Raw genomic sequence first — 25,525 nt, 5'->3', positions numbered from 1 at the left:
TACTGGAAATGCCTCTTCTGATGCATCCCAAAACTGCATTAGCTTTTTTTACAGCCATATCACATTGGCAGCTCATAGTCATCCTATGATCAACCAATAGTCCAAGGTCCTTCTCCTTTTCCGTTACTTCTAATTGATGCGTCCCCAACTTATAACTAAAATTCTTGTCATTAATCCCTAAATGTATAACCATACACTTCTCACTATTAAATTTCATCCTATTACTATTACTCCACTTTACAAGGTCATCCAGATCCTCCTGTATAATATCCCGATCCTTCTCTGAATTGGCAATACCTCCCAGCTTTGTATCATCTGCAAACTTTATTAGCACACTCCCACTTTTTGTGCCAAGGTCAGTAATAAAAAGATTAAATAAGATTGGTCCCAAAACCGATCCCTGAGGAACTCCACTGGTAACCTCCCTCCAGCCTGACAGTTCGCCTTTCAGTAGGACCCGTTGTAGTCTCCCCTTTAACCAATTCCTTATCCACCTTTTGATGTTCATATTGATCCCCATCTTCTCCAATTTAACTAATAATTCCCCATGTGGCACGGTATCAAATGCCTTATTGAAATCTAGGTAAATTAGATCCACTGCATTTCCTTTATCTAAAAAATCTGTTACTTTTTCAAAAAAGGAGATTAGGTTGGTTTGGCACGATCTACCTTTTGTAAAACCATGTTGTATTTTGTCCCATTTACCATTGACTTGAATGTCCTTAACTAATTTCTCCTTCAAAATTTTTTCCAGGACCTTGCATACTACAGATGTCAAACTAACTGGCCTGTAGTTACCTGGATCACTTTTTTTCCCTTTCTTAAAAATAGGAACTATATTAGCAATTCTCCAATCATTCGGTACTACTCCTGAGTTTACAGATTCATTAAAAATTCTTGCTAATGGGCTTGCAATTTCTGGTGCCAATTCCTTTAATATTCTTGGATGGAGATTATCTGGGCCCCCCGATTTAGTCCCATTAAGCTGATTGAGTTTCGCTTCTACCTTAGATATGGTAATATCTACCTCATATCCTCATTCCCATTTGTCATGCTACCATTATCCCTAAGATCCTCTTTAGCCTTATTAAAGACTGAGGCAAAGTATTTGTTTAGATATTGGGCCTTGGCTAGATTATCTTTAACCTCCACTCCATCCTCAGTGTTTAGCGGCCCTCCTTCTTTCTTAGTTTTCTTCTTATTTATATGGCTGTAGAACCTTTTACTATTGGTTTTAATTCCCTTTGCAAGGTCCAACTCTACTCGACTTTTAGACTTAGTCTCACTTTATCCCTACATGTTCTGACCTCAATAAAGTAGCTTTCCTTGCTGATCCCTCCCATCTTCCACTCCCTGTATGCTTTCTGCTTCTTCTTAATCACCTCTCTAAGATGCTTGCTCATCCAGCTTGGTCTACAACTCCTGCCCATGAATTTTTTCCCCTTTCTTGGGACGCAGGCTTCCAATAGCTTCTGCAGCTTTGATTTAAAGTAATCCCAGGCCTCCTCTACCTTTAGATCCATAAATTCTTCAGTCCAATCCACTTCCTTAACTAATTTCCTTAATTTTTGAAAGTCAGCCCTTTTGAAATCAAAAACTCTAGTTGCAGATTTATTTTTGTCAATCCTTCCGTTCAGTTTAAACTGAATTAGCTCATGATCACTTGAGCCAAGATTATCCCCTACAACCATTTCTTTTATGAGGTCCTCGCTACTCACCAAAATTAAATCTAAAATGGCATCCCCTCTAGTCGGTTCAGCAACTACTTGATGAAGGAATCCATCAGCTATCGCATCTAGGAAAATCTGAGTCCTATTATTATTACTAGCACTGGTCCTCCAGTCTATATCTGGGAAGTTAAAGTCTCCCATGATCACGCAGTTTCCATTAGTATTTACTTTATTAAAAACATTAAAAAGGGCTCTATCCATATCCAAATTAGATCCCGGAGGTCTATAGCACACCCCAAGCACTATCGTAGGAGAGGCTTTACTAGTTATCTTCCCCAATGTAATTTTTGCCCAGACGGACTCTGTCTTATCCATTGCATCGCTTCTTATTTCTTTACATTCTACCTCATCATTGATATACAATGCTACTCCACTACCTTTACCTTTATTTCTGTCTTTCCTAAAGAGCACATACCCTTCAATACCTGTAGTCCAGTCATGACTACTATTCCACCATGTTTCTGTTATCCCTATAATATCTGGTTTCACTTCCTGAACCAGTAGCTCTAGTTCCTCCATTTTGTTACCTAGGCTCCTTGCATTGGTGTACAAACATCTTAATTTTTGCTGTTTGGCCTCGCTAATCTACGGCAAATGGAACCTAAATTGTGTTACAGTGTGCCTGGGTTTTGTAGCAATCAGATCCAATGGGCTGGATATTCTGCAGCAGCTTTATCTGAATTAAAATTTTGAATTTTTTATTGAATTAAATATGGAAATGAATGTTACAATTAGAACCATATCCCCAGTGTAATATATTTTTATATTAAATTTTCCAGTCTGAGAAACAATTTGGGATTGGGATGAGCATATTTGCTAAATATTTGTGCTAATCAATGGTGAAATAGTTAATAGAATGAACAGTTAGGTTGTCCTCTTTAAATTTAAGTCAACCCATTGAAATCAATGGGTAGTTCACACCTTTTGAACTATGGTTTCAGGTTGGCTGAAGGTTTATGTGAGACAACACACACTTGATGTTTTCAAGTTTATCTTCCTAATCACTAAAAATATGTAATTTTTTTAAAATGAAAGCAGAGATTTTTGTAGTACAATTCAGAGATGCATAGAGTTTAAGGCCTAAATATACCACTAGATCATCTAGTCTGACCTCCTGTATATCACAGGCCAGTTGTCCCTGTATTGAGACCAATAAATTGTGGTAGACTAAAGCATATCTTCCAAAAAGGCATCCAGTCTTCATCTGAAAACAACAAAAAATGACAAATCCACCACTTTGCTTGGTAGTTTGTTCCCATGGTTAATCACACTCATGGTTAAAACTTTGTGCCTAATTTCTCATTTGAATTCCTCTGGCTTCAGCTTCCAGTCATTGGTTCTTGTTATGTCCTTCTCCATTAAATTAAAGAGCCTGTACTATTCTCTCCCTGTGGAGAGAGACTCTAAATGAAGTCACATCTCAATCTCCTTTTTGATAAGCAACTTGGGCAAGTCACTTAACCTCCTTTTACCTCAGTTTCCCCATCTATAAAAGTGGGGTATAATGCCTACATACCCAAAGGAATAACTAGTTAATATTTGTACAGTGGTTTGAAATCTGTAAAGCATCACAGAAAAACTTATTCATAATAACATGGATAGACCATCATCCAATTTGAAGCAAACTTCCCTGTACAAATTCAAACTAAAGGAAATACTTCACAAACATTGTGTGACTAGCTTATTTGAACACTGACAGTCTAATCATGACAAAAAAGGCCATGTTAAAGATCAGGTTAATGCTATATCTTGTCATAAATGACATGTCACTCATGATATATCTGTTTGACATTCATACTTTTTTGGAGCTCAGTTTTTATAACCTTCAAATACTGTTAAACCCAGATATACACACAAATTATTAAAAATGAACACTTCACTCATTATCTACCACTAAAAACAAAAGTGACAGTTTTCATCAACACATGGATGCTCCAATTTCTAACACCTGAAAAGCTCCATCCCCCATAAGCTGTATTGTTACTGATACCAGGAGTGTCTGGTGATTGAACAAGAAGGCTTTTTCTGGATTTTCATATGTCAAAATTAAAAAATCAATTCCATCAACCCAAAAATGGAACAACATCACTAATTATTTGTTCAGAACATCATTATGCATTACAAGCTGCTCTTAGCATTGGACCATTGAAAAGGAACCAAAAAACCCAAGCCATAAATGTGGATCAGAATCATATGCTGCATGCTTTATCACTACCTTAGGTTACTATGAAAAGGACGTGTGCAACTTGAAAACATAGTAAATGGAGAGTGAGCTTTTCTTTACAGCATCCACAAACAATGGTGCAAATCCTGCTCCCACTGAAATCAACAGGAGTTTTGCCATTGGCTTCACTGGAAGTAGAACTGATCCTTGTATTTACTAAAGGAAACAAATAATGAAACATTCATTCCTGGGGCGGGGGAAACCACATTTATAGGCTTTAAAATAAGAATTCTTGGGCAGAATCATCATGATGGATAGATTGCTTTTAAAATTGAAATCATTAAGTGGCATTCCTATTTATTCCAGTCTTCATGTGGAAAAGTAATAAATAGTCTCACTGATGTTTACCATATTGTGATATTTATAGTACAGTACTCAGAATTATTTACATAACTTCTTTGATCCTAAAGGTACTATGAATTATACTGGTTCCTCATAACTGCAGTGGTGGTGATGCTGGAAATGAAAAAAAGAGATTAGATTAGAATGGATAGATAAAATAGAGTGGCAATCCACTGATGCACAGCACAATGAACATACTGTACTCAGAAATGTTATCCAAGGACATAAGGGCAAACCCATACTTAAACAAAAAGTGCCATCTTAAAAGGCAAGGGTTCTCAAACTGGGAGTTGGGACCCCTCAGGGGGTTGCGAGGTTATTACATGGGGGGTCGTGAGCTGTCAGCCTCCACCATAAACACCGCTTTGCATCCAGCATTTATAATGGTATTAAATATATTAAAAAGTGTTTTTAATGTATAAGGGGGGTCGCACTCAGAGGTTTGCTGTGTGAAAGGGGTCACCAGTACAAAAGTTTGAGAACTACTGTTTAAAGGGATCTGTTTGCTGTGCCTTGTATGTAGTAATATTTCAGGTTACTACAACTGAAAGATCTCAGTTGACAAATAAAACACCTGTATTATTTGTGTGTTTACTTTGTATATTTGACAGCACCATGTGTAGTCACTTTCACTGTTTCCCCTGAATTCTCAGTAATCCAAAGCCAGTTAAAGTCAATGGAAAGTTATTGTCTTAAATGGGCTTTGGATCAGACCCCTAATTAAATCCTGATGTTGCAAACACACATGTGCTTAATTTTGAGCATATAAATCCCAAATCAGGAAAGTACTAAGGCCCTGACACTTGAACATTTATGCACATGCATAACTTTAATTCTATCATTGATTTAATGGGATTTAAGCATGTGTTTAAGCATCCTTCCTGAATATGGATGCTTTTTCTGAATCAGAGCCATGAGTAGTCCCATTGAAATCAACAGGACTATTGACTTCCTTAAAGGTAAGCCTGTTCCTAAGGGTTACTAAGGGTCTGGGCTGGAGTTATTTTTCCACTACTGGAAAGACCTTTACACAAACATGAACAAGGGAGCAAAAATATCCTTGTATACATTTTAAAGTGTGGATTTTTTTTAAATTTCAGTACATTATTTAAAGAACACCCAATCACTCCCTATCCTTTTTTAAAAAATAGCCAGTTACAGAAGATTCAAATTAAATGTAATGTAGACATAAGGCAGTGCTGATTTTCTAAATATCAAACCTTTGTCATTACTAGAATTATTTTGTTATTTTTCTATTTTCTATTTTTAACAAATATGAATGCTATTTATTCATTATAATTCAAAACAAACAAATGTACACATTATTCTTTCCAGCCCATTGTTTAAGAACATTTCACTTTTTACATAAAGATCTGCTCTGAAATGCTGACAAGGAAAATAACCTTGAGTTATTTGCTGCATAACTGCCAGATGAGTACACTAAAGGTGCCAGGGGACAACTTCATCTTGAGCATCTGACTCTTAAGAAAAATCTTCTATGTGTGGTATTTAAGAATTGGTACTGTATCTGCCTCCTATCCTTCCTACAATATCTGAGCACCCCTTCTACAATATATGAGAAGAGATTGTCTTGTTGTTCTGAGACAAATCCAGGATACCAATGAGAGAGTCAAGGTCCATTGCTTTTTGTTAAAATAGTCATTCCAAAACAGGAAAGTGTCAGCACTGATGAGAGGCTTGGATGAGTTTAAAGTCCACTAGGACCATTGGACTGTATAACTGTGAAAGCCTGAAAGTCTAAATCCTGGATACAGGAGAATGGTATTTGTCAGATAGACATAAAGATCTATGGATGGGAGGGAGAAAGCTAGGGACCATTCTTTCCAGGCAAGATTGTGCCAGCACAGATCAACTGGGAGGTGGTTTGCCTTTTTTTGTGAGAGGACAAGACTTCAGAGCTGCCAGACTTTTTCTCTCATTGGCAGGTCCTTAGTATCATTTCAACTATACTACAAACTACTGACTTGTCTATCTAGAGTAAGTCTGGCCTATCTGAGAGAAAGTTCCTGAGGCCAAATGGTGTCCTTCACAGGGCTCTTGGATCTCTCACATTTATATGGAGCCTAATCTTTGACTATGACCATTTTCCCAAAAGAACACAGCTCCTTTTGTGTCTCCCACCCTAAAGACTGACATTTGTGGTCGAGAAAGTCCTTTTTATAATTATAGTCCTGATCCAAAGACCCTTAAAGTCAAGGGAGAGATTCAACACAGTCCCAGAACACCATAAGAGAAGTTTTGTCTTGGGCAGAAACATTTATCAATCACTCCAAGCCAAATATGCAATGGGCTTGGGCTTGAATCAGAAACAGCTGCAGAGTTCCAAGTGCAGAGTAGACATGAACACAGAAAACTACCTTGAAGGAGAACACCAGAAGGCAAAGTAGCAGTAGACTCCAGTAGAAGGGACAACCTGTATAGCTGTCTTTTCATTCTAAGTTGGTCTGGAAGCTACCTCTCAGGTTGACTAGGCTCTGCTGTAGTTTAGAACGAATTCCAGAGACAAAAAGAATGGTAAGAGCCAGGAGCCTGTTAACTGGGAGTATTGGAAAAAGTTTCAGGTCCTCCAAAGCAAAACTTCAGAACTAGTCTGTTCTGACAAATGCAGCCTTCATCTGAAAAACCCATGCCATTTAAATCTATATTGCCCAGAGCTATTAAAGCGATACAGTATAGCAGCCAACTGAGAATCTAATGTTCTAGTTCCTCTATGTGTTCATGTCACTGAAAGTGAGGCTCCTAATATCTAAGGAAACATCACTGGGAACCTCAGGAACAGAAGCCAATTTAAACTAGACTGGCAGTACAGAGGATACTGGTTTCTTTTTAATGCAGCTGGTTTTTTAGGCTCTTTGGTGAGACAGGATCTTCCATCTAGGCTCTGGCTTTAACAAATAGGAATGAAAAAACAGGAAGAAGAGAGGGAGGAATGATAATATTCTTAAAGAAAAGAAGACCTCTCGGCCTACCTGATCTCAAACCCTGAAATGCTAAAGAAGAGTGAAAGTTGCCCATGGACTTTAGTTACGGGGTGGCTGTGAATTTTTGGTGGAGACTTCCACAGATAATTGCTCACAGACTTGGACTGTTAGGCAAAGAAATATAGGAAGTGCAGCTTTTGATGTCTTGCCACAAGAGTTACATTTGCTCAGTTTCCCACTAGCCTTTTCTAGTTTCTCAGCTGTTATCACCTCTCATGGAAACACCTTTTTATTTTTTTATTTTATTTTTTTGGAGCAGCCTAGCTAGTCATTGAAATTTCTGGAATGTGAAATTGGAGGCATTTCACTTGTGCTGTTCACTCCTGGGAAGTCAGAAAATGACTAGGGCACTCAAGAGATACATGAGGACACCTGGACTTTGCCATTTTATTTGTTGCCCTTTCCTATTTACCTATGATGGTATATGCAAAAGCCCATTAAGTTTATGCACTTGGACAATATTCACTTAAGACATGTTGGGTCAGGGGAAGGGTGATTTATGAGGATGGAGTATGGACGTGGAGATAGAGAACCAGATTTACTGGCATGCTCCATTCCTTTGTGCTGCCCTGGTGCTGCAAACAACGATAATCCCATCTTAACTAGGGCAGTGCAAAACTGCTGGTGTAGCAGTGAATCTGGCCCATGATTTTAATTGCCCTCAAAAAGTTAAAGCTTTCTTATTCCTGGAACAGGGCACTAATATCTTTCCCTCAATGCACTAACATCATTAATAAAGTCACCCATGTACTTTCAGTGGAGAATACACTCCAAGATGCTTAATGGTCCATCCTAATAAGGAATTCAGGTACAGTTTGGTTACATATAAAATCTCTCAAGTTTAACAGGCTTCTTTAAGAGAACGTAACTGTAGTTTTGTGATTTTTACTAAGCAAGATAGGGTGAAAGCAATTTTTAAAAGAAGTAATTCATTATTTCTGATCTTCTGTTCTCCAATATAAAGGTGAATCTGTATCATTATTTTATATGTTAAGCTTCAGAAGTTTTATCTGAAACATCGTCATTGTTGAACATTAAAAAAACCCCAAATAAAAATCTGTGATCTTTTTTATTATTCAGTACTTATGGAGATCTAGTAACATTTTTATAGATTTACTACCTTTCAGATTTCAGTGCCAAACACAAGTTTTATTGTCAAATAAAGCATTGTTTTGTTTGTTGATTGCTGGATTTAGAAGAGTATTGCTTCTGTTCTATAATTGCATATACAAAATTATTTAATTGGTTTTGTTGGGATGTAATTCTGGAGAATGTCCCAGCCAGAAAAAGATATAAAAACTTGAAACAGTAAGCCTAGCCAGTAAAGACAGGCTAAAAATTGTTTTGGAGGTTGCTTGTGGTGTGTGTATGGGGGGGACCAACAACAAAAGAATGGCCCATCCTAATTTGTTTAATTTTCCTTTAGGCCCTTATCCAACAGAAAACAGTCTCCAAGATTGCTGCTGACAAAAGCTTCATGGACCTTATGGCGTATGCATCCGTGAAAGCAGTTCCAAATTCCAATAGGATATATTGGAAACCGCCATGAGGTAAACACACAGCTAGATTCTCCTATGTTCGTGGTGTTAATTACACCTACCTCCACCAGCTGATATTCCTGAATTCCAGGGGCAATTCACCTGCCCTCTTTCAAAATTTCCACTGAAGAGGAGCAGCTTTAAATCACAGCCAGGGCTCCACAGGAGTCCATTAGCAAAGAATGCTAAAGAAATGCACGGAATTAGTGTATCCTCCAGTTGCCTTGGATGTCCATCCTCCTGGGGCAGTTTAGCCCACCTTAGGGCTGCAGGCACTGCCTTTTGCAGACCCCCAGTAGAATAGAGGCAGTGGCCACTTTTTACTTCCACACCTGCCCTCTGACAGAGGTACCTCTGCTAGGGTTTATGACAGTAAAAGTTGGCAGGGACCCTGGAATCATAATGCCAAAAGTATCAAGTGGACTCTTAATTAATACTTAGCACTAACAGGGCAGAGCGTATTATATTTTAAACTCCTGTACAATCATTAATTAATCCTCATATCACCCCAGTGAGGTAAGTATAATTATCCCCTTATACAGGTTGGGAAACTAAGTACAGAAAGGTTAAGTGATTTGCCTGAGGTTACCAAGCAAATCAGTGCTGATCTGGGATTACTCAGTGTTCCTGAATCACAGGCCCATGCTCTGTCTGCTGACTCATATTCCCTCTCTAACTACCCCCTTCCCAGAAACAGAATCTGGGTTTCCAGCTCACTTAATTACCATGCGTGGCAATCAGGCTTGGGGCAAGATGTCAAAGCTCTAAGCTTTCCCTGACATCCCAATGGGGAGAGTATGTTCTACCCTGCTTGAATAACCTTCTGAAGAGGACTCATAGTTCAACTATCTCCCATGACTCAGCCAAGGAAAGCTAGAGGATTGAGCAAAAGATTGTTTTCTTCACTTCCAGTGACTGGAGCAAGGAAGACCTCTCCATTGCTCATCCCTTCTCTCCCTAGAACAGGTTCAGATAGGTCTCACTGTTATCACCATTTAGCATGTAATCAGGGTGGGGTGAGAAGGCACCCGGCAGTACCATTCCTGGAACTGATGTGAAGGGGGGAAGGAATGTCTCGTCAGACAATCTTTCGGATTGTCCACATATCTAAGTCCAATCTTTTGCCACTCTGCCATGTACATTGGCCAAACCGGACAGTCTCTATGTAAAAGAATAAATGGACACAAATCAGGCATTATAACATTCAAAAACCAGTTGGAGAACACTTCAGTCTCTCTGGTCACTCGATTACAGACCTAAAAGTTGTAATTCTTCAACAAAAAAACTTCAAAAACAGACTCCAATGAGAGACTGCTGAATTGGAATTAAATGTGCAAACTGGACACCATTACATTTGGCTTGAATAAAGACTGGGAGTGGATGTGTCATTACACAAAGTAAAACTATTTCCCCATGTTTATCCCCCCCAACCCCCCACTGTTCCTCACACGTTCTTGTCAACAGCTGGAAATGGCCCACCTTATCATTACAAAAGGTGTTTGATTTTTTTTCCTCTCCTGCTGGTAATAGCTCACCTTACCTGTTCACTCTCGATACAGTGTGTATGGTAACACCCATTGTTTCATGTTCCCTATGTATATAAAATCTCCCACTGTATTTTCCACTGCATGCATTCGATGAAGTGAGCTGTAGCTCATGAAAGCTTATGCTCAAATAGATTTGTTAATCTCTAAGGTGCCACAAGTATTCCTTTTCTTTTTGCGGATACAGACTAACACGGCTGCTACTCTGAAACCAATCTCTTTGAGACTGTGTGGGTGAGACCCACATTCCCACCCACAACAATCAAGTTGCTTGAAGCTAGGAGGAGTTAATCATAGAATCATAGAATATCAGGGTTGGAAGGGACCCCAGAAGGTCATCTAGTCCAAACCCCTGCTCAAAGCAGGACCAAGTCCCAGTTAAATCATCCCAGCCAGGGCTTTGTCAAGCCTGACCTTAAAAACCTCTAAGGAAGGAGATTCTACCACCTCCCTAGGTAACGCATTCCAGTGTTTCACCACCCTCTTAGTGAAAAAGTTTTTCCTAATATCCAATCTAAACCTCCCCCATTGCAACTTGAGACCATTACTCCTCGTTCTGTCATCTGCTACCATTGAGAACAGTCTAGAGCCATCCTCTTTGAAACCCCCTTTCAGGTAGTTGAAAGCAGCTATCAAATCCCCCCTCATTCTTCTCTTCTGCAGACTAAACAATCCCAGCTCCCTCAGCCTCTCCTCATAAGTCATGTGCTCTAGACCCCTAATCATTTTTGTTGCCCTTCGTTGTACTCTTTCCAATTTATCCACATCCTTCCTGTAGTGTGGGGCCCAAAACTGGACACAGTACTCCAGATGAGGCCTCACCAGTGTCGAATAGAGGGGAACGATCACGTCCCTCGATCTGCTCGCTATGCCCCTACTTATACATCCCAAAATGCCATTGGCCTTCTTGGCATTTGACTTGGAGTTAAGATGCTACCCATTCCTTTAGGAACTAGAAAATGGAATTACTACCACCCTCAGAGTATAGGAAGTTTCAGAGGCTGCAGTGTGCATCTGGGTGATTAAAGTGATAGGTCCATAATATGGAGCAAGGCTCTTGGCAACCAGCCAGCTTTTATCCTAATAAGTCAGCCTATTGCCAAGCCACTCTCCAGAATCTGACAGCCTGTACAGGTCAGAAGGCCACTTATTAATTTCAAGAACCATACAGAAATCTTTGACTATTTCCTTACTTACTTTTCATACTCTGCATCCTTCATCCTGAAACAACTGATCTCAAGAATCTGTCTTAGCTCATGCCGCTGTATTTGTCCTGTTCGGTTATAGTCAAAAAGCCTACAGGTCTTGATGATGCTTTTCAAATTCTTTGAAATCTATAAATGACAAATGATCTAATTAAACAAGAAACAAACATTGATGCAACCTGAAACACAGGCACTGGACAGCTTTGCTAATATAAAAAATGGCATTTTATGCCTTTTCCAACAATGCAAAAAAAACCTTTTGAGCACAGTGTTACAAAATGACTATAAGACATGAACACTGTGCAGTTATTGAATGTTTTAAAGGCAATTTCCTCAGTAAATGGTGTTGGTAAAAAACTTTTAGGCAAAGTAATGAGTTTCAAATATAACTCATTCCTTTTAAGCAATAGATAAAAGACATCTTCCTCCAATGACTGAAACTTAGAGATTTGCTAGAAACCAAATACTGCATGATTGTGGCAGATCTGCTTGATGTTGGTATTTATGTTTATTAGAAATCAACAAATGATTAGTGTTCTGCATAAAGTGGAGTGAATCTCTTTTTTTATTCACTTCAAATATTTACCAAAAATAAGGGGGTATGCTTGAAGGTGAAAAAAGAAAACATGGGGTTTTGCTAGTGAAGGTGGCGACATTTGCAACTGCAGCCCTTTCCTCTGACCCTGTTAAAAATCTGTGCAAAGTCTGATCCTGAAAATGTAGTCTTACATTAAAACATGACATTGTGGGGTGCCAAGCTTACTGTTTTTCAATTACTTCCATGTCGAATTTTGCTCATTTTACAAGTAAGAAAAGTTTTCTTAAAAATACTGCTCTTTTTAACTACTGTTCCTAAAAATTCAAGCTGGGAAATGAAAGTCAAGTTGTGTACTTTCTGGTTCACACAACAGGAGCAACAATATAGATTCTATAACTGGAACTAAGTTGCTTGTTCTGATGATGGTACATGAGCCAGAATAGAATCCTGTAGGCTATGCAGTGCTAGCAGGAATATAAAGTAGCAAAATCTTGGGTGAACTCCTGCTCCCACTGTAGTCAATAGCTTTGCCATTGTGAACTCCTTATTCCCACTGCTAAGCAGTTACTCCCATGAGTACTTTCTTTGACTGCAATGGCACAATCTATGGTTATACCTGCCCGCCAATGTAAGTAAGGGGCCCACAATCTAATCCAAAGTAAGCAGAATTGAGGCATACGGTCAGGTTATGACTGGTCCTTGGCAGCTGTGCACAGGTCAGGATGATGGAAGGGGGCAATTTTTTGTTTTGGATGGAGACGAGGAGGAGGGAAAGCTGGTTTTACTCATAAAAATTGCCTTTTGCTACTATGAACAGTTAAGACAACACAATAAAGTTCTAATATAAATAGGATTGGCAAAAATCCAGAAATTTCCCAGTTTCACTGGACTGGAAAACATTTCCACACATCTAGTCCCACACAACCTCAAGGTTTTCATGAGAAAGGCTATTAATTAACATTTGATATCTTTTGGTAATCAGATTTTGTTAAAAAGGGTCACTGTGTGGTCAAAGAATCAAGCTTTAAATACTTCAATCCCCCCAGAATCAGAGATTCATTTCCCAGAAGGTTGAACTTAACCCTACATTCTTATAAGTCAAATTGAGTACCATGCAGTTTACTACTGTGGCACTCTGTATCTCAAAGCAGCACCCTAGAACCCGCATATCCACCACTGTCATATAATCATGATATGTTTTGTACAATGTATGCCTTGTGAGGTATCATTGTAAAGGTCATGATCTGCTGAAACCTGTTCTGTCAAAATATGTATATCATTAGTGTTTATGAAGTGATGAGATTTTGCTGTATGGTTGTTATTGAAATACATTGTCAATTTGGGAGTCATCCATTGTTAGTTCTCCAGTGACAACAAAGGTGGTGATCCACACCCAAGCTGCCATCAAACCACCATTAATCAGCAGGTGAGTTATAAACAAGGGATTTACAATTCTGTAAGAGAAACACCACACAATGGGAATTGCTCAACCCTGTGACTCAGGAAGCCCAACCAGGCATGCCTGGGTTAGTTTCTTTCCAGGGACATGGATTAAGAGAATAAAATAAGGGTCAGTGGCATCATGAGGGCACCTTTCTCCTCCCCACCTACACTGAAAGCAAAAGAATGCTGGGAAAACAAAGACCTAAACTGAGGAGACTGGTCCCAGGCTTAAAGGGAAAGCCTGTGTATTAAGGACTGTAACCTACCTGCAACATCCAGTAGGGTGAGAAAAACTGCTTGATACAAATATTGTTCAGTCTAATAAAGTCTAGGATTTAGATTGCATGCTTACCTTTTATTTTCTTTGGTAACTATCTCTGACTTCTTGTGCCTACCACTTATAATCACTTAAAATTGATCTTTCTGTAGTTAATAAACCTGTTTTATATTTTATCTAAACCAGTGCGTTTTGGCTGAAGTGCTTGGGAAATCTCAGCTCAGGTTACAAAGGCTAGTGTGTATCCTTTCCACATCGAGGGAGGGGCAGATTGGGTAATGAACATATACAGGTCAGGCTTCTGACTAGGGCAAGACAGTACCGTTCTGGGTTGCAAGGCTGGGGGCTTGGGAGATTTGCTGGTGCCTTTCTCTGTGTGATTCGTGAGTGGCTCAGGGAGCATTCCTGCAATTTAGCTGGATGTGGGCCTGTTGTACTGAGCGATAACAGCACCTGGGAGGTTTGCTGCTTGTCACTAGCAAAGCATTGTGAGAGAGAGCCTGGGCTGGAGAAATAAAAGCATAACAGTACCCCAGGGATCCTGTCACAACTACATAAAGATATTTCAGCTGATCATTGAACATGATCAGCTTCTTTCAACATTAGAAACATTAATCCTGTTTGTTCTCAATAGACATTAATGAGCCAATCACACTTTCCATTACAGTAGGACCTTGTCTCGGTGTCTGGCCATATTGTCCTCTCTTACTACTGTTGTGTGTCAGCTGGCTACTACGTTCCACCCCAGAAGTAACTGCATTTCAGCAGTGTTACAAGTAGGTAGTTAGTGTAGCACTGGTGGATCCCTCAGGATCAAAAGGCAGTTATTGGAGTACTAGGTGTTTAAAGTATTTTCTTACACTTTGATGTGTAATGAAAATTCAGTGCAAATCACATCCAGCACCAGAAACAGGGAGTTCTAAATACAGTTTTTATGCAAACCACAGATTACCGTGCAAAGACTGAAGTACTCTACCTCCAAATACGAGGCTACCCACCTAAATGTATTTTGCTAGCAACATAATTATTAATGATCCCCGTACTTCCCTCAACATATGTATTCCAAAGACAGCCTGCACCCATGGATCTGAACTTGTGGGGTACCACCTGCATCATATTCTCCTTCCTGCTCCCTTATTTTGTGGAATCCTCTCTGCATGGAGAAAACAAAATTTCACTTCTGAAATGTTTGACAGGGCAAGCAGAGGAAGGTGGAGAGGGTTCACTGGTCCGCACTGCACCACTGCATTCTTCCCACCCCAAACCCTCCGATTCTGTCTATACTAACTTACACGGCCTTCCCCCCGTGTGGTGTAGAACAACCTTAAAGAGGTTTCAGGGGAATCACAGGACAAGTGAGTCCCTTGTAGCACAATTCATAGAGGGATCATGTTGTTCAAGGGAGGCAAAGTGTTGGAGTGGGGAGGCAAGAGACCTCTGTGCATATTTGCTGAGATTCCCTTGCATAGCTTGGGGGATATAAGGAGGAAGGAGTCTGAAACCCATGGCTTCTGCAGGTAGCGAAAGCTGCTGCCTGCTTGTAAGAGAATCTGAAGGAAATTCTGCAAGTGCAAACTAACAGTTGCTGCTCCTCTTTATAGCAGACACTCTAGTAATGTAGCAGCCGTGTTAGTCTGTATTCGCAAAAAGAAAAGGAGTACTTGTGGCACCTTAGAGACTAACAAATTTATTTGAGCATAAGCTTTCGTGAGCTACAGCTCACTTCATCGGATGCATTTGGTGGAAAAAACAGAGGAGAGATTTATATACACACACAGAGAACATGAAACAATGGGTTTTTCACACACACTGTAAGGAGAGTGATCACTTAAGATAAGCCATCACCAGCAGCAGGGGGGGGAAAGGAGGAAAACCTTTCATGGTGACAAGCAAGGTAGGCTAATTCCAGCAGTTAACAAGAATATCAGACCTGGGGTATTCTATCTGCTACCCAAGATCCATAAACCTGGAAATCCTGGACGCCCCATCATCTCAGGCATTGGCACCCTGACAGAAGGATTGTCTGGCTATGTAGACTCCCTCCTCAGGCCCTTCGTTACCAGCACTCCCAGCTATCTTCGAGACACCACTGACTTCCTGAGGAAACTACAGTCCATTGGTGATCTTCCTAAAAACACCATCCTAGCCACTATGGATGTAGAAGCCCTCTACACCAACATTCCACACAAAGATGGACTACAAGCCCGTCAGGAACATTATCCCCGATACTGTCACGGCTAACCTGGTGGCTGAACTTTGTGACTTTGTCCTCACCCATAACTATTTCACATTTGGGGACAATGTATACCTTCAAATCAGCGGCACTGCAATGGGTACCCGCATGGCCCCACAGTACGCCAACATTTTTATGGCTGACTTAGAACAACGCTTCCTCAGCTCTCGTCCCCTAATGCCCCTACTCTACTTGCGCTACATTGATGACATCTTCATCATCTGGACCCATGGAAAAGAAGCTCTTGAGGAATTCCACCATGATTTCAACAATTTCCATCCCACCATCAACCTCAGCCTGGACCAGTCCACACAAGAGATCCACTTCCTGGACACTACGGTGCTAATAAGCGATGGTCACATAAACACCACCCTATATCGGAAACCTACTGACCACTATTCCTACCTACATGCCTCTAGCTTTCATCCAGATCATACCACTCGATCCATTGTCTACAGCCAAGCTCTACGATATAACCGCATTTGCTCCAACCCCTCAGACAGAGACAAACACCAACAAGATCTCTATCATGCATTCCTACAACTACAATACCCACCTGCTCAAGTGAAGAAACAGATTGACAGAGCCAGAAGAGTACCCAGAAGTCAACTACTACAGGACAGGCCCAACAAAGAAAATAACAGAACGCCACTAGCCATCACCTTCAGCCCCCAACTAAAACCTCTCCAACGCATCATCAAGGATCTACAACCTATCCTGAAGGACGACCCATCACTCTCACAGATCTTGGGGGACAGGCCAGTCCTTGCTTACAGACACCCCCCCAATCTGAAGCAAATACTCACCAGCAACCACACACCACACAACAGAACCACTAACCCAGGAACCTATCCTTGCAACAAAGCCCGTTGCCAACTCTGTCCACATATCTATTCAGGGGATACCATCATAGGGCCTAATCACATCACCCACACTATCAGAGGCTCGTTCACCTGCGCATTTACCAATGTGATATATGCCATCATGTGCCAGCAAGGCCCCTCTGCCATGTACATTGGTCAAACTGGACAGTCTCTACGTAAAAGAATGAATGGGCACAAATCAGACGTCAAGAATTATAACATTCAAAAACCAGTTGGAGAACACTTCAATCTCTCTGGTCACTCGATTACAGACCTAAGAGTGGCTATCCTTCAACAAAAAACCTTCAAAAACAGACTCCAATGAGAGACTGCTGAATTGGAATTAATTTGCTAACTGGATACAATTAACTTAGGCTTGAATAGAGACTGGGAATGGATGAGTCATTACACAAAGTAAAACTATTTCCCCATGGTATTTCTCCCCCCCACCCCACCCCCCACTGTTCCTCTGATATTCTTGTTAACTGCTGGAATTAGCCTACCTTGCTTGTCACCATGAAAGATTTTCCTCTTTCCCCCCCCCCCGCTGCTGGTGATGGCTTATCTTAAGTGATCACTCTCCTTACAGTGTGTATGATAAACCCATTGTTTCATGTTCTCTATGTGTGTATATAAATCTCTCCTCTGTTTTTTCCACCGAATGCATCCGATGAAGTGAGCTGTAGCTCACGAAAGCTTATTCTCTAATAAATTTGTTAGTCTCTAAAGTGCCACAAGTACTCCTTTTCTCTTTTCTAGTAATGTAGGGAGTACTGCAAATACTGAACTATTTATTTGAAGTAAAAATGGTAAAAATGTAAGGGTGGCAACTGTTCATTCTACAGAACAATATGCTGAGGAATGAGTCAATGGCAGGACTGGGATTTAAATCCAGGTCTCCTGACTACCAACCCACTATTCAAACCAGCAGAACATTCCGCCTCTCTCATTTTAGTGAAAACGTGTCAAACATCCCACCACCACGTTGTCATTCCTGGTGGCAAAAGAATGAGAAGTCCATTGTGCCTTTAAGGCACAGCCTGCAGCAGGGAATAGTTTGGAAGTAAACTGCCTCTGCAGCAGTTACCAGAAAAGCACAGCTTGTGCATAATACTTTTACAGGGTGCAAGATGTGCTTTCCTTCACAAAAGGCAAAGTCTGCTGGTCTGTACAGGGCAAGAAAGGGAGAAAGGCCATAACCCTTCCATTTCCACAGCCCTTCTGGGGAGGCTACCATTGCTAGACTGAAATAATCCTGGCTCCTGGCATCCTCTTTCCCTCAGCCTGCACACACAGGCAGAAATTCTCACATTCTACCCTGGAATGGGCTTGGAGAATGAACCACCTTCTCATCCCTAAAAGGTGGTGTCTCCAGAGCAGGGTATCAGGTATACAGGAAGAGCAGAGTGAGCAAGCTTTCACAGCCAGAGCTCAATCTGGTGCCTGTACTGTGGACAAACAGAAAACTTCAGCCTGCAAGGCTGTCAATCCAGCACATTTCATGCGTACTTTTTTTTTGCTTTGTTTAAAGAAAAAAAAATAAATGCATGAAAAAATATTCCTTGTGCAATAAACACATCAATGCTCATTTTCCATATATTCTACTTTGGGCCATTTTGTAAAAAATCTTTAATTAAAGTTTTTCTTTGAAATTGTCATCATCAAACCAGAAGAAAGAAAGTAAAAAACGGAAGGACACAGCTGTGCATATATGAAGTGCTATTCAGTACCAAATGAATTGGAACAAAATAAGTATCGTGACTGTTATGCTCTTAGTTTTGGCTCTGTATTCTCAGTAGCACAGTCTAACTTGTCACTTTATATTGATTCCATCTGTTTACACTCTGCAGAGTATTGGCTTCCTACGGTGAACATTTCCTATTTGCCAGCTGGTAGAGATAGGCCAAATCAGATAGAAAAGAATTAGACTATTTTCAGAGCCTCATAAACATAAAATCAAAAATTTGTGGGGGAAGGGAAGTAGGAAAGTGGGGAGTGAGGAAGAGATACTGGGCCTAATTCTCATTTACAATAAGGCCCTTTATACATTCTAGCAATTCGGAGGGCCCTTAAAATTGGTGTAATATATTTATGCACACTTTAAGGCCTCTTTACACCACCACATTTTATGGGAGTGTAAAGGCGGCTTAGTGTAAATGAGAAACAGGCTCAGTATGTTGCTTACCTTTAAAGAGACACTAGCAGTTTAGGTCCAGAACTAAGGATTAGTTAGTATGAGTACTTATGCACAAAAACATCTGCATACAACAGCTAGAAGTGAAATGCCGAAATGTAAACCCTGATGCATAAGTGCATTATGGAGCCACCATTATAGCCTCATAACCCTTCTTATAAATTTGCTTTTCCTAGTGGTTGGTTCTCTTCTTTTTCTTCTTTGCAGAGGTGGTTTCAATCCCATAGCTGATAACTCCTTGTTGGATCAACCAGGTGAGGTACTAACAAGCTTCAACAGGACTTTATTTTCAAAGTGGAAACCTCTTTACCAAGCTGCTGCTGCACCCTCTGTAGCTTTCTCCAGCCTCTCAACTCTTCCCCCCTCCTTCCTGTCCTTTCAGACTCCCAACAGCCAGTGCTCCCAATTCTAATAATTACAAGCAACATCTAACCACCACATTCCCTCCTCTCTTAAGAAACTCTCCCAATTAAAATAAACATTATTGTTCTATCCACAGGAACAAATATGAAACAAGACACTATACTGTTGGCAGAAATATTACACTGAAAACACTGTAGATACTACATAACATAGTCTCTAGTCCAGACGGGTGGTCATCTGGGTTTGACAGGCCGTCTCTCAAGCCCCAGTTCCAGTGCAATGTCTTGTTGTGTTGGTACTACGGTGAAGTCATCCAATGCAGACTGGGTGTTGGCGTAATCTCCTCTTGGTTTATATGCAGGTGCAAGATAAGAAGCATTCCATACCCGCCCATCAGAAAGTCGATAAGTGTAAGGTCCCTTCTTCTCTATGATTTTAAGAGGAGCTGTGAATTTATAGTCCCCTTTGCGTAAAATTCCAGGTTTTCATATTCCAAGGAAAGAACCATACTCAAACTTTGGTTCCTTAGCACCCCACCGCTTGTCTGTGAAAGCCTTAGACTTTGCTTGGTTCTGTTCAACTGTTTTTCTCACATCATCCTCGTTTGGGGCATCAGGTTCTGCCTTTAACAATCCAGCAATGTTCAGTTTAGTATTCATCTGTTTCCCATGCAGTAACACTGTGGGTGATCTTTGTGGCATGTTGTGTAGCCCAGTATGCTTGCTAGAAATCAGTAGTGAAGAGTATCCATAATCGCCCTTCCAGTTTAGCCATTTGCAAACTCTCTTTCAAACTTCTGTTAAACCATTCAATTTCCCCATTGGCTTGAGAGTAATATTGGGATGACCTTCTGTGTAAAATGTTCCTCTGTGCTCGAAAAGTTTCAAACTCCAGAGAAGTAAATTGACTATGATTATCTGAAACCAGTTCTTTGGGGTTACCTTCCCTGCTAAAAACTGAAGAGAGGAGCTTAATTACTGTAGCAGAAGAGATTTGCGATGTAAACGCTACCTCAGGTCATTTACTGAAATAGTCTATTAAAGTAATGGCATAACAGCAATCAATTGGAGCAGTATCAAAGGGTCCTACAATGTCAATCACCACTTTTTCCCATGCAGATTCAGGAAGAGGAACAGGCTGTAATGGAGGGGTACATGTTACTGCTGTCTTATCATGCATTTGGCAAGAGACGCAGGATTTTATGAGTGCTTCAGTTTGAGAGTCCATCCCTGGCCACCAAAACAGATCCTGTAGTCGTTGTTTGGTTCGGACAATTCCTTGATGAGTATCGTGTGCCAGGTGTATGAGTTTTGACTGTAATTCTTCTGGCACAAGGAGCCGGTGTGTACCTCATAGCACACAGCCATCAAATAAAGAAAGTTCATCCTGAACTCTAAAATAAGGCAGCAAAACTGGGTCAAGGTTTTTAGGGTGACTGGGCCATGTCTTTGTCAGAAATTCCCGTAGTTTTTGTTGAATTGGACAAGCTGAACAAGCAGCTTGAAATTGTTCTCTTGTAACTGCAGTGAGAGTGTTTGTAATAAGTGCAACCACTACATCCTCATCCTACGGTGGACAATCTGGTGAAGGCAAAGGCAGGCGACAAAGGCAATCAGCAACCATATTTTGGTTTCCAGGCTTATATTCCAGTTCATAATTGAAAGAGAGTAGTCTTGCAGACCATCGAGCAATACGATATCCTGCTCTTCCCAGTCCTTTTGTGGTGAGCAACGTCATCAAAGGGCTGTGGTCTGTGCGCAACTTGAACATGCGGCCCCAAAGGTAAGTTCTCCATTTTTCAGTAGCCCAGACACAAGCAAGTGCTTCTTTTTTGACTGTAGAATATTTTCTCTCAGCATTACTTAGTGTCCTTGAAGCAAATGCAACAGTCCTCTCTGTGTGGTCCTCATGCAGTTGTGTGAGAACAGCCCCAAGTCCATAATCAGAAGCATCAGTAGTTACAATTGTGGGCAATGCAGGACTGAATAGTGCACGTACTGGACTATATACAATCAAGTCTTTCTGGGGCATCCGTTGTCCACACTAAGGTTGAACTTCTCTGTAGTAATTCCCATAACAGTTCAATGACAGAAGCATAATTGGGAATGAATTTTGCATACCAGGAGATAAGACCCAAGAAGGAACATAAGGTTTGCAAATCTGTTGGAGGAGGAGCATTTGAAATTGCCAGGATATGATCTGGATCAGGTTCTAATCCAGCCTGTGAAATTGTATGCCCCAGAAAGGATAGTTCAGTTTGTCTAAATTTGCTTTTGGACCTATTGAGCTGGAAGCCTGGTGTGCTGATGCAGTTTAGTACAGACGGCAGGTTATTGTCATGCTCTTCAGAAGTATTTCTAAACACGGTAATATCGTCCAGATAGCACTGAACTCCATGTTGATTCTTCAGAATCAATTACATCATTTTTTTAAAGGCACTTGGGGCAGATGCGAGACAGTATGGAACACATTTAAAACAAAATAGTCCCTCATGTGTAATAAATGCTGTGAAGTCTCTGCTATCTTCATTTAACATAACCTGGTGGCATGCGCTCTGCAAATCAAGAATAGAAAACATCTTTGCTCCATGGAGTTCTGCAAATACTACTTCTATGTGAGGAAGAGGATAACTGTCAATCACAATAACTTTATTTGGCTCCCTTAAGTCCACACAAAGGCAAATGCCTCCACCTTTCTTCTGCATCACTACTATGGGTGAAACCCGTTCCGAGGAGTTGATCTCTTCAATAATGTCCTTTCAATAAAGTCTGCTAAGTTCTTCTGAAACAGCTTCCCTGACTGAAAATGGTAAACGCCGTAACTTCTGTCGTACAGGCATCACATTATTCTGCATTTTAACTTTATGCAGAAACACATAAGCACAGCCGAGTTTCTCCTCAACCTGGTGTTGGGTCCCAGCTGAAACTGGTGTGTATACCGCAAGAGTGCTTTGCTGAGGAAGATCAACTCGTCCATTAACTACACTGAGATTTAAAGCAGCCAATAAATCTCTGCCAAGGATAGGAGTGCCTTTGTGGACAATGTAGAACTCTGCAGTTACATAGCAATCACCAAAAGTAACTCTTACTGGCAGGGAGCCATGTACTGGAATATGGTTTTTCAAATAGCACACCAAGTGAAGTTTGGGTTCAGTAACAGCACATCTTTAAAGTAATGCAGATAGATGGAATCAGGTAGTATAGATACTGCTGAGCCAGTGTCCAACATTAGCTGAATAGAGTGTGGTTTCCCTGAGGGTATGGCAGAAACATTTACAGTGCACTTTATCTGTTCTGGAACATGTGCAGTAGTGATTTTGTCCACGCTCAGCACAGTAACATCTGGTATTATAACTGCATGCACCTGTTGATTGAACTGGCTACTGCGACATACTTTAGCAAAATGTCCAATCTTTTTGCAATGATTGAACTGAGCTACTTTTGCCAGACATCCTGTGTAGCTTGCAAGGTGTTGTGGGGATCCACAGTGAAAACATGCTTTTACTGTATTTTGAATTTGCTGATTTGGTGGTTTTTCATTAGTTTTCCTCTTGCAATTATGTGTCTGCAATGGTAGTGAACTTTTCTACAAAGGAGTCACAGTCTGGACTGTGCCTCCTGTATCTATGCTCCTTATTTTGGCTTCAGTTGTAGCTTACTCAATCTGAGTAGCGATGGTTATTGTTTTTTCTAGTGTAAGTTGTGGTTCTAAAAGTAAGCATTCTCTTACATGAAGCATGGTTGTTTTCTCAATGAGCTGGTCTCTAATCAGCTCATCTGCCATATTTCCAAAGTCACAAATTACAATCAGACTCCTCAGAGAAGCAATATGCTGCATTATAGTTTCCCCTGGTTTCTGCTCACACTGGCAAAATCTGTAGTGATTAGCTACTACATTCACTTTTGGCACAAAAAAATTCTTTAATGCAGTGAGTGCAGTCTCATATTTATCATCTGCCAGGGGAAAAGTGTAAAATATACGCTGCCCTTCTGCTCCAAGGCAGTGGATTAGCAGAGCATGCTTTCTTACTTCAGAAATCTCTGTAGCGCTGATTGCAAGCAGATAAGTCTCAAACATATGGATCCAGGTAGTAAAAGCAATTGGAGGCTCACCTGGGCTTTGCATTTCTGCAGGTGGATTCAGAGGCAGAAGATCCATCATCGTTGCCAAAATGTTGTATCAACCAGGCAAGGTACTAACAAGCTTCAACAGGACTTTATTTTCAAACTGGAAACCTCTTTACTAAGCTGCTGCTGCACCCTCTGTAGCTTTCTCCCACCCTCTTAATTCCTCCCCCCTCCTTCCTGTTTCCTGTCCTTTCAGACTCCCAACAGCCAGGGCTCCCAAATCTAATAATTACAAGCAACATCTAAACACCACACTCCTCAGGTGAGTATTTTTGCTGCTTTTGTTAAAAGCTGTTTCAGGTGGCCAGTCTTACCTGAATCTAACTTTTTTTTTTTTTTACTCTTTGGAGACACTTCACTGTTTGAATCAATATTTCCGTCCTTGCTTTTTTGTGCTTTTGTATAAAGTAATCAAGGAGAAAATCCTGCCCGACTCTGAGACTATGGAGGCTCTCTTAGCAGCAAATCCACTGAATTCCATTGTGCAAAGGCACTACTTTCCCTTTGAGCAGTGCTTTGACCCTCTGTAATCTCAGGATTTGGGTACAGGGGATGAGAACCCCTGTGGGGCACAGAGCCCTGCTCAGCTGGAGCACCCAGTGCAGTAGCATGCAGGCAGTACATGGAGTGGGCAGGGGAGGGGAAGGACCAGACGGTCTGCTGCTATACAAACCCTCTAGTCTTCCCCTTCCCACAGTGAGGGGAGTACAGAAAGGACTGCACAGGCTACTCCAGCCACTGGGCTGTCTTACTTCTTCAGATTGGCTCTTAAGCCACTCACTAAATAGATAGAGATGATTCATTTTGTTCATCTTTATATACATCTGCTTAGCATCTGGCCAGCTTCTTGCACTGAGTGCTGTATTTAGGATTAGCCACAAAAAATCCAGAATGTAATGACCATTCTCCCCATACAGTATTACTTCCCTCCCATGTTTTCACCAGCTCTTCTGATAGTGGTCTACTGGAAAACTGTTATTGCAAGTGGTTAGAAAGAAAATAATCCCATGTTCAGATCTAGCTTCATAGCTTTGATCTTGCATTTGAAATATTCCAAATCTTTTCCTAGCTTTTCTTTGCATTTCTAAATATTTAAGAATTATTATGAAGGTGGCTAGGCTTACTTATGGCAAACAAAAGTGGTGATTGTTTTGTCACAAAATCACTTGGACTAGACGGGACATCAAGTGGGTCATGTAGTCCATCCTCTTGCACTGTAGCTGCATGTATTTCATTATAACAACACTCTGCACTTCTATAGAACCTTCCATCTGAATATCTCAAACCGTTTTACAAGCATAAATGAGTTCAACCCTTGAGAGGTGAGAATTATTATCCTCTCTTTTACAGTTAAAGAAAAATGGCATTAAGACCCAATTTTTAGAAATGCGTGCGCACAATTTACCACACAATCACAGTAATTGATACAAACGTGTCCCTGTTAGATGGATGAAGGGCATATATGGAGGACAGAGAAAAGTTTGGTTTGGGAATAATCAATGTGCCATTTTATAGGTGAATATTTATTTAAGAGATTGTATGAATACTAAGTGTATCTGAACATTTATTTATTTCGCTGGTTAATTTCCATACATTGAAATGCTTGGTGGTTTTAACTAAAATTTTCCTGGAATATATATGTAGCAGTAACCGTACTTTTAAATTGATAGCAGTTTCTATTAATGTACTTGAATATACATATCACCTCTATTTCAGAATTCCTTAAAAAAATAACACAGAACCTGGAAAATTAAGTGTACCCGAACCCTAATTAGGACTTTGGGGGATATTTTCAATTAATAAATTCCATAATAAGAAGATATCTAAGCTGATTCTTTTGTGATATGACATACTCAACATGAACATGTAAATGTTACTCTCCAGTTAGTTGCATATAGCCAA

The 25,525-nt window shown here is 40.5% G+C and overlaps 1 protein-coding gene across 1 annotated transcript in view; it reads right to left on the bottom strand.

Annotated features, from left to right (window-relative positions):
• The window catches only part of EFCAB6 (EF-hand calcium binding domain 6), a 162,777-nt gene that overhangs the window by 98,993 nt on the left and 38,259 nt on the right, over positions 1-25,525 (bottom strand). Inside the window, exon 6 of the mRNA XM_043515658.1 lies at positions 11,578-11,714. Within this exon, the coding sequence (XP_043371593.1) occupies positions 11,578-11,714 (137 nt within the window). The remainder of the gene's footprint in view (positions 1-11,577; positions 11,715-25,525) is intronic.

Source organism: Dermochelys coriacea, chromosome 1, assembly GCF_009764565.3.
Source record: "Dermochelys coriacea isolate rDerCor1 chromosome 1, rDerCor1.pri.v4, whole genome shotgun sequence".
NCBI lineage: Eukaryota > Metazoa > Chordata > Testudines > Dermochelyidae > Dermochelys > Dermochelys coriacea.
The sequence above is the reverse complement of the archived record's forward strand: the minus strand, read 5'-3'. Positions and strand labels throughout refer to the sequence as shown.